The sequence below is a fragment of the Ciona intestinalis genome, unplaced genomic scaffold, assembly GCF_000224145.3.
Source record: "Ciona intestinalis unplaced genomic scaffold, KH HT000216.1, whole genome shotgun sequence".
NCBI lineage: Eukaryota > Metazoa > Chordata > Ascidiacea > Phlebobranchia > Cionidae > Ciona > Ciona intestinalis.
In genome coordinates, this window is record NW_004190537.1 from 2,633 (window position 1) to 12,342 (window position 9,710).

At 33.5% G+C, this 9,710-nt stretch overlaps 1 protein-coding gene and 3 long non-coding RNA genes across 7 annotated transcripts in view; 2 read left to right on the plus strand and 2 right to left on the minus strand.

The window, feature by feature from the left end:
• Window positions 1-70: 70 nt before the first annotated feature.
• LOC108950531 lies at window positions 71-870 on the plus strand. Its single transcript, XR_001975252.2, has 2 exons — window positions 71-552; window positions 810-870. It is a non-coding gene; the product is annotated as an uncharacterized LOC108950531 (long non-coding RNA).
• On the minus strand, window positions 733-1,517 carry LOC108950532. Its single transcript, XR_001975253.2, has 3 exons — window positions 1,257-1,517; window positions 1,098-1,184; window positions 733-861 (listed from the first exon to the last, which is right to left on the minus strand). It is a non-coding gene; the product is annotated as an uncharacterized LOC108950532 (long non-coding RNA).
• Window positions 1,518-6,165: 4,648 nt separating this feature from the next.
• LOC113475315 lies at window positions 6,166-7,892 on the minus strand. The gene is made up of 3 exons (XM_026839376.1): window positions 6,798-7,892; window positions 6,446-6,718; window positions 6,166-6,192 (listed from the first exon to the last, which is right to left on the minus strand). The coding sequence occupies exons 1-3, from the start codon at window positions 6,963-6,965 to the stop codon at window positions 6,166-6,168; spliced, it is 468 nt and encodes a 155-aa protein (XP_026695177.1). The 5' UTR covers window positions 6,966-7,892.
• An 833-nt stretch (window positions 7,893-8,725) lies between these two features.
• The window catches only part of LOC108950533, a 3,663-nt gene continuing 2,678 nt past the window's right edge, over window positions 8,726-9,710 (plus strand). For all 4 annotated transcript variants that reach the window (XR_003397062.1, XR_003397060.1, XR_003397061.1 and 1 more), the window contains exons 1-3: window positions 8,726-8,800; window positions 9,079-9,309; window positions 9,464-9,588. This is a non-coding gene — a long non-coding RNA (uncharacterized LOC108950533). The remainder of the gene's footprint in view (window positions 8,801-9,078; window positions 9,310-9,463; window positions 9,589-9,710) is intronic.

Genomic DNA, 9,710 nt, shown 5'->3' on the forward strand with positions numbered 1-9,710 from the left:
ATACTACCTGTGGATTTTTTTGTCAAAAAAATATTTAGTTTGGCCAAAAAAACGTTTTGAAAAGTACCAAAAAATTCGCCTATTGTTGCGTCACTCGCGTGCACTATGACGTAAATTACGTCACGATCCTGTTCTAATCGAACAGCTGATTTAGGCTTTGCTGGCGGAAAATGAAATTATGTTTGCAGCAAAACAGAGTGTGTAGTGTACCGTTCACTTAGCGTTTTCTGTTACTTTTAAATTAAGTAGTATGCGTAGATATTGCCGTGGCCTGATTTTAGTTAATGTTTTTAAAATTGTTTGTAAGTGTATTACAGTATTACACTATTTAAATTTGTCAGTTAACAATAATGTAAAAGTGTGTGATGTATAGTCATGTAGAAGCATTTTGTCTGATGAAGTGGTATAAGTGAAGATCCTAGTCCACTAGCAATAGGTATTGAGCCTTTCCAGCTTGAACCTGTACTTCCAGCAAGTGTTGGGGAAGTAGACAGGCCAAGTTTACCTACCATGGAAAACAAGTCAAGCTGAGCAAATCAACAACACGATTTGGTGGGTTGACTAAGAGTCTAAGAACAGCATTTATTAAAAAATGTGACGTTTAATAAGTCTGTTGGTTGAAGTGTTTCACTGTCTTTTTTTCCTAAATTTGTGTAAAGACATATATATATGTTGTAAATAGGATATTCTTGACTGAGACCCAAGCATGGAATACAAATTTAGCGAAATCAATTTACACTAATATAGTATTTATTGTTGGCCTTTATACCAAAAAGCTGGTCAATCACATGTTTATGGCTTTTGTTTAGACAGTATCGCTACACAGCTGATCAGAACTTTGTTCGATAGGTACGGGAATGACTGGAAAAGGAAAACAGAAAGGTTCAACAGTACTGACTGATCAAAAGTATAAGTGAACAACATTATAGTGACAGTTCAACAACAGCAAGAATATTTCTTCATTCAGTTTTGAATGGTCTTGTTTCATACAAAATGTGATTCATGCAAGAGTTATGTTGTTTTAAATTAAGTACATTCAACATTACTAGAAATACACATTTAAGTATCGGATTGTTTTGAATAAACAACGCTTGTACCAGATGGTGGATCTGTTTCTTCTGTGTTTTTCTGCACTCTCCAAATAAATGCTGCTTACTTGATCCGAACAAGTTTCCTTGCATATCCTAATGGGAACAAATCATAGTAAAACCATCCGAAGTAAAATGCGCACTACAAATATAAGATAACCAGCATACCAATGTAATGTTCCTTGCTTTTTTTCTATGTCCCACTCTTCCTTTTGAAAATGAAAACACACACACACTTATCGCTTTACAGCCATTCTTGTCTTGCTACTTTAAACACAGCACTAATCAGGCATGATTACTTGGCCTCTATGGTAAACTCCTATATGGTAACTTTAAATACAGATATAAATATAGTACCTATGCCATATGGGAAAAAACGAAAAGAATTTAAAATCTGAACCCTGGAAAGTCACGAAAACTAATTCTCCACTAAGCTTGGTGGGCTATTTTGTGTGGTCATACACGGATCCTAGGAAATAACTTCCAATAGGTTGCTAAAGCCATTTAAAGTATTGTTAATATCTTAAAAAACGTTTTTGATTTGCTTATCTATCAAAACTGCACCAATAAACGATAAACCGCTGATAGGCCGGGTTTTCCCCATATTGTGACGTCACACTGCCCGCGAGTGACGTTTTATACAACTTTGAAATTTGATTTTTTAAACGTTCAAACTCTTAAATTAATGCGAATTTTCACAAACTGGCTGTTAATTTAGCATCAGTAGACATAAAACTATATTCTTATGCAAAAAACTGCGCAACCATGAGAACCGTGGGCCGGACTCTTTAAACACGAAAAACTGACTTTTTATAAAAAAAATGGTACAGTAGGTAGTACTAGGGAAACATAATGAACATTTTAATATAAAAAAGTGCTTAAAACTATTTAACTTCATTAATTAATTAACCTGGCGGAGCAATGTGCATTGGTTCTGCTTGTTTGTATGGACTACATAGTTAAGGCTGTTTATGATTTTGCCCCTTTTTCAATCATTAGGGTGACATACCAACCTGGGAAACCTCAAATATTTGTGCATGTTGGTGACTTACTTCCTGCAATTAATAGGTAATTTATATTAGGCAAAATATCCGCACGTGATCGTTAGGTTTTCACAGAGAACCTCCGCAATGCAAAGGTGTAAAAACAATGGATATGTTAACCAACTTCAACAATGGCATATTGTGTAGCAGTATAAAATATCACAAGCATATCTGTCTTTTCAGATGTTCGTACTATTTTGTCTGAAACAAGAACTAGTAAAGCAAAAATCGCTATGAAAAAGATACGATTTTTACAATGAGATTAACTGGCAGCAAGCAAAGTTAGAACCGCAAAAAAAATAATATAAATAACGACTTGTAAACATAATAAAGGCGTAAACAATGTTTACATCACCAAGACGAGATTACACAAGTAACAAACAAAGCTTTCATTGGGAGAAACAGTAATCCTAAAAAACGCTTTGACAAAAAAGATACGAATTCATTTTTACAATGCGAGATTATTTGTTACCAACAGTGTAGCTGCAAGCAGCGTTAAAAGGGAACAAACCGAAAAATAATATAAAGACTTGTAAACTTTTCATTTTTACAATGAGAGATCATTTGTTACCAACAGTGTAGCTGCAAGCAGCGTTAAAAGGGAACAAACCGAAAAATAATAATATAAATAAAGACTTGTAATTATCTTAAAAACGTAAACAAAGTTTACATCACCAAAACGAGATTACACAAAGAACAGATAAAGCTTTCATTGAGTATATAAAACTGCTTTTGGGAGCAGTATATTTTTAAACAATGTGTTTCCTAATTAATGTTGTTGTGTCTAAAAGAATGAAGGAAACTGATTTAATTTTTGTCCTATGGCCTATGTTATTGCTGCATGCTCATGTGCAGGTGTGGTAATGTGTGTAAATAAAATTGCAACGTATTATTATGTGCGCAACCTTGTGGCCATGATATTTTGTAAAAATAACTGAAGCAATAGAAATATTTAGTCTTAATATGCAGTTCGTGATTAATGTCTTGAAACAGAATTGTGATGCATGAACTTTTGATTTTAGGTTTGGCAGAACCCTGTTTATATAGCCTAATGCTTGATTCATATTATTACAGAGACAGTAGGCGAATTTTCTGGAAAGCCGAGAGCTTAAATGCTTTATGGATGGCAATTCCAACATTTGTGCTTAATAGTGTCGGTTATATACCAGAATATGCTGACTCATCATATTTTCATACCTAATGTTAAACACGAAAAACTGACTTTTTTATAAAAAAATGGTACAGTAGGTACTAGGAAAACATAATAAACATTTTAATATAAAAAAGTGCTTAAAACTAACTAATAAGGAAAAAAGTGCTTAGTCAGCATATTATGTAGCTACGTTCAATCGAAAATTAAAATATAATAACATCTATGTTTTACATTTTATTATATAGTTTTGAAAAAGAAGCATTCATTATACAAAATCAGAAATAAGCTGGTTTGTATTTTAAAACTTTGATGGTAGCTTTAGATCACACTTCACACATTTGTGCATGTCTATCAATACACAAATTTTGATTTTTCGTTGGTATGCCCCTTTTGGTAAAAAGTATTAAAATGAAATTGGTAAAATGCAATTACCCCCTTTTCGGTTGGAAACCTCATTAATTAACCTGGCGGTGCAACAATATGCATTGGTTCTGCTTGCTTGTATGGACTACATAGTTAATGCTGTTTATGATTTTGACCTTTTTTCAAACATTAGGGTGACATACCAACCTGGGAAACCTTAAATATTTGTGCATGTTGGTGACTTACTTCCTGCAATTAATATTTAATTTATATTAGGCAAAATATCCGCACTTGATAGGTTTTTATATTGGGCAAAAGATATGATGTTTATATTGGGCAAAAGATATGATAACAAGTACTTTTAAATTCTGTTTAATGTAGGCACGGTCTTTGTTGAGAACCTATGGTTTACGCGGATTTGGCCCATTACCCCAAAATTGTATATGCACATTCTATTGTAACCAAAGAATACTCTCTACCAAGAATGAAAGCTTCAGTCACGTGACTTTAATTGCGCGGGTAGAGTTCGCCCCGCCATATACAATAACAGGACAGTTGTGGTGTAAAGTACTTGCGTGTGTTGCGATCACTAAGTTGCATCAACGACTATTGTAACCAAAGAATACTCTCTACCAAGAATGAAAGCTTCAGTCACGTGACTTTAATTGCGCGGGTAGAGTTCGCCCCGCCATATACAATAACAGGACAGTTGTGGTGTAAAGTACTTGCGTGTGTTGCGATCACTAAGTTGCATCAACGACGTTGTTTCTTTTGTTTTATTAGAAGGTGCTTAATTACCTCTGTGGAAAAACAAAGGTATTCAAGTGCCAAGCCAAAATTGTACGTAGAAAAATGTATAAACTAATCCGAGTTAAAGTAAAAGAATTTCAAATTTTACTGTTTAGCTAAAACGCTCCTTACCTTAAGATTCACTCAAGTTTTGCAGTTTCTTTAGTAAAATATTTTAATTCTTTAGTAAATATTTAAAATGGACGCAGCTTTTATAAAAGAAATAATAGAGGATTGGGACCAATTACCAGATGCTGAAGTTGAACAAAGTAACCCAGCAGATGAGATATGCAATCAGCCAACAAGCAGTAAAAGGAGAAGACATGCTGCCAAAGACACTGTCAGAAACCAACTTTAATAATGGCTTAGTTTTTAAAATATTTAACAGTGCTGTTCAATCTCTTTTTAAGATTGGTGTCAAATGCCCTGATGGTCTTTCCTCCCTAACTCCCACTTCCGAAGCCGTCAAATTAATAGATACCTTATCTCAGGACTACATAAAAAATAAAAGTCAAAATACCTTATACAGTCAATATCCGGAACTATCAAGGAAAGCATCAAATATTTTACAGTATCCGCGCAACACTATGCCGCACAGTTGATGATTAAAATTATTGACTCAACTATACTTTGTATCAACGAAACTAAGAATGAAACAATGATTGCCGGAATAAGTTGCAGAGAGCATGAAGTTATACAATTGATATTGGTGGATATGTTGTGAAAAAAGCAAGCTTAAAACACAAGACCATTTTTAAAAAGGTCAAACCTTATTTTGTGCAGGAAATATCTGATGCCCGTTGGATAAAGTTAATGAAGTACCATGATAAAACCAGGTTGTGTTTTTCTACACCAGATGTAACACAGATTATAGAAACGCATTTTTTATATTCACAATAAAGAACACTGTGGGAAAATGATTAATGACATTGACTTTACGAGGGTACTATCCAAAGTTTTAAATGATGCTTGTTTCATGCAATTTCAAAACTGTGTTACGGAAGAGGCTAATGAAGATGGTACCAAAATAACTACCTATATTGCTGGATTGGTCGTGAGAATATTTAGCCATAATTTTGCAAAAAAAATATTAAACAAACTGTACACTAAGACAAAGACGAAGAATGCCATACGAAAGTCATTAAAAGCATAATATATAGTGGGGTTATGTGGGCCACTTTTTTAAATTTCTTTTTGCTGAAACCCAATAAACTAAGATTTTACAAGATTATTTAATAGTATTCTCATTATAATATAAAGCGCAGTAAGGCGATAGCGCAGTAAGGCGATTCTGTTCTTAATTATCAAAAATCGGTGTTAAATAGAATTTTTTACAATTGATGAAAAGAAAGGCTATCTTAAAATAAACGTGCTAAATCATATTATTTATGACCCTCGAATTCATCATAGTTTGTGAACTTAAAACAAAATCGGTGTTAAATAGAATTTTTTACAATTGATGAAAAGAAAGGCTATCTTAAAATAAACGTGCTAAATCATATTATTTATGACCCTCGAATTCATCATAGTTTTTTTGAACTTAAAACAATCAATTCAGATTAGTTCATAAAATGGCTGAAATATTTCCTACAGTTTGTTTTTGTCCTATAAAATTAGTTGTAGTTTTGTGAGAAAAATAGTCTGGTGTCAATTTGGTTTAAATTAGAGTTTCAATAAGTACAATACTACATTTTTAAATTTTAGGCATTTGAAGCCAAACTTCAAAAGATTAGATGTGTAATTCAATAATTTCTACCTTAATGAGTAATTCAAATATAATATACTGATATAATAACAAGATTTATAATCTGAATGACTATAACAAATATATTTGGAATTCAGTCACATGCACTTGGACAAATTAACGAGAGGTAGTTTAAGGGCAATAAGTACTAGCCAATTTGTGAAACAAAAATATATAAATGAACTTTATTATACATAATATATTTATATATTATACATAGGTTATTAACAATTTTAAAATAAAAGATCCGAATTAAAAATAAAACTGTCATCATAGTCATGTATATATTATATTTATTGATTTTATGTCCCAATTTTCCCCACCCCACTATATCAAAATGAATGTTTATGTGTTTATGTTTTTTCTTTCTTTTACCCATAGGATCATTACAAACTTTCGTCCATGCATTAATTGCACCATGTGAACCAGTGGTGTTGCCACCTTTAATTTTAGCAAATATTCTTCTCTTTGAAAGAGCATTTATTCCGTATCCAACTTGTGATATATCAGGATTTGTATTCCGATGCATGTATTGTCTCTGAAAGTAAAAATACAAGTAAATATAAAAATACAAGTGAAAATACCCTTACTGATTTAGATTAGTATGTAGAATTTACCAGATTGCCAAACATGGCTTCGAAGCAATCTTGTGTGAGGTTGCCAAGTGGAACACCATCAATATAGTGCAACAACTGCTTTGTTAAAGGTAAAATGTTGTTGGTGCTGAAGAGAAGTCCTTCAAACGTTTGCTTTGCAAGAATACGCTTCTCTTCTCCGGGGTGCATGTTTGTCACCTCGCTCTACAAAAATTAGGTTGTAATCTAAATAAAAAAATATAAAATCTAAATAAATAACTACTATTACCCTCCATTCCATCAGATAAGGAATAAAGTGGTCTTTCAGCCACAACAGATTTTCTTCCTTCAAATCCGTTATGGGGCGCTTGCTGTTTATTATGGTAAACCATCGGAGTTACAATGATTGAGTTAATTATTAATAAATATTTTATTAAATGATAACATACTTGTGAAACAATTGTTTAAACTCCGCCGTGCCATCAGCCCCTTCAATATCTTCCAAAGCACATGCCACATTGTGGTTCAATGTCTGTCGAGCAATGTCAACTTTCATCTGGAAGTTGCGGAGCACATTATGCAATTTACTCTTCATTGATAGCAGCACTTACTACCTTGTAAGAATTTAATAACATGTGCAGGTTAGACAATCTGGTTTTACTTAATAGGGTTGCATTATCCAAATTGTACAACGAAACTATATGGGACCATAAGATGTCTTTGCCACTTTTATTAAAGTATTTCGTTCCGCTCGGCTTTGAGCTATATAAAGCCCATTACGAGTTGTCTGTAATTAGATAGTCCTATGAACCACTAAATTTCACAATATTTTTTAATGCAATTTGCCTTCAGTAAATGACAAAAATCCGAAAATATTAATATTTTCCGAGAGGTATCATATGAGTTGATACAACCATAAAATTCCTTAGTATCAGAGGAAAATTTTCCTGCCAGCAATTCAAAAAACTTTCTGTTGGTGGAAGCGCCATCAGCAACCACAGCGTGAATCCTAACACCATTACTTTCACATATCCCTACTGCCTCCCAAAATGTTGAACACAGCTGAAAAGCTGGAGTTGTAGTAGTGGGAAACCAGGATAAAGGAAGCGAAATGGTCTTGTGAAAAGATCTCAGATATATCACTAAAAATTATGTCAGTATAGGTTCATACCACAAATATGACTAGCCAATTTATCCATCCGATGTGCGATCACCAAAGTCCACCATTCCTGTTACTTTTCCATTTCGATACACTAAATTTTCTCGAACTAATAATAATAAGATTTTACTAAAACAGTATATATACCACAATAATAAAAGTTTCTGATTTGTGGTAACAAATTTGACCATTTTATTGAATTAATACATTAAATGCTTACTTTTCATCTCATCCAGTGTTAAATAGGCATCAATATTGCCACCAATTTCGATACACTAAATTTTCTCGAACTAATAATAATAAGATTTTACTAAAACAGTATATATACCACAATAATAAAAGTTTCTGATTTGTGGTAACAAATTTGACCATTTTATTGAATTAATACATTAAATGCTTACTTTTCATCTCATCCAGTGTTAAATAGGCATCAATATTGCCACCAAGTCGTTTGATTTCATCTATTGCCACCTGATTTAAACCAGGTTTTGGAGTAACCATGTTTCTGAAAAACAGACTTGTTAAAACATATTCTGGCAATAAAAGTATGTTTCATTTACCTATAAGTTCTTAAAGTGGTGGCAGAAGGTAAAACAACAATTCGGTTACTCTAAGATGCTTGTATCATAGACATCTTAACAATAATAGACTGAACCCGGGCGTTTATTGACAGACATGTCACGCTTGACTGAATTCAGTTAAATGCTACAGCGCCGTGTCGAATTGAACACCGATATGAAAAGAGAGACAGCGTGCTAGTTTGGTTTTATTTTGTATACTGTAACGCACGTATTGGTATTATTTGTACAGCTTAGAGCATTGCCTCTATTAAGTTTCAACAATATGAATTGCTGCATTCCCGGCTGCGTGTATACGCACAAGCAAGGTCAAGAAAAAAGATCGTCCCGAGTTTGCTAAGAGTCCTGCCGAAAAAGAACATCGACGGAAATTAACAAATTTTATACTCGGTATCAGAGACCCTCTAAAAGGGGACAGAATAAAAGATCTGCTGCACAAAGAAAAGTAAGTACAAAATATTTTTTATTTTGTATACTGTAACGCACGTATTGGTATTATTTGTACAGCTTAGAGCGTTGCCTCTATTAAGTTTCAACAATATGAATTGCTGCATTATTCCCGGCTGCGTGTATACGCACAAACAAGGTCAAGAAAAAAGATCGTTGTTTTCGATTCGACGTCCCGAGTTTGCATTCCCGGCTGCGCGTATACGCACAAGCAAGGTCAAGAAAAAAGATCGTTGTTTTCGATTCGACGTCCCGAGTTTGCTAAGAGTCCTGCCGAAAAAGAACATCGACGGAAATTAACAAATTTTATACTCGGTATCAGAGACCCTCTAAAAGGGGACAGAATAAAAGATCTGCTGCACAAAGAAAAGTAAGTAAAAAATATTTTTTAATTTACTTACATTTCCACAGAATTTATACTTCCATAGTCCTCAATGATATTTATACCAGTGGTACACTCCTTCATCGATACTTAACCATGCACGTTTAGCTAAGCCTAAGGACATATTTATCTTCTGTTTTAGGGCTTTCATTTGTGAGGTACACTTTGCGGAAGATGACCTAATACTGCACAACACCAGAAAAACCTTAAAAACTGATGCACTGCCAAAGTTTTTTTCTTCCAGATCAATGTCAAAACACACATAAAGTATGTTAATAAGTTAAAATAGGTTTGGCATTACTTAGTCTACTAATTATCTCAGACACCAAGAAAACAACCATTTCAGGCAGCATTTCTCTGTTATCGACATCATCGTGACGTATCAAAAG

What these genes read in the sequence shown, in the direction of transcription:
- LOC113475315 (XM_026839376.1), bottom strand. Translation starts at nt 6,965, where the DNA reads ATGCACCCCGGAGAAGAGAAGCGTATTCTTGCAAAGCAAACGTTTGAA. An exon ending in AAGCCATGTTTGGCAATCTG is followed by an intron (nt 6,719 to 6,797) that starts GTAAATTCTACA and finishes TTTTACTTTCAG; the next exon opens with AGACAATACATGCATCGGAA. An exon ending in TATACATGACTATGATGACA is followed by an intron (nt 6,193 to 6,445) that starts GTTTTATTTTTA and finishes TTACTCATTAAG; the next exon opens with GTAGAAATTATTGAATTACA.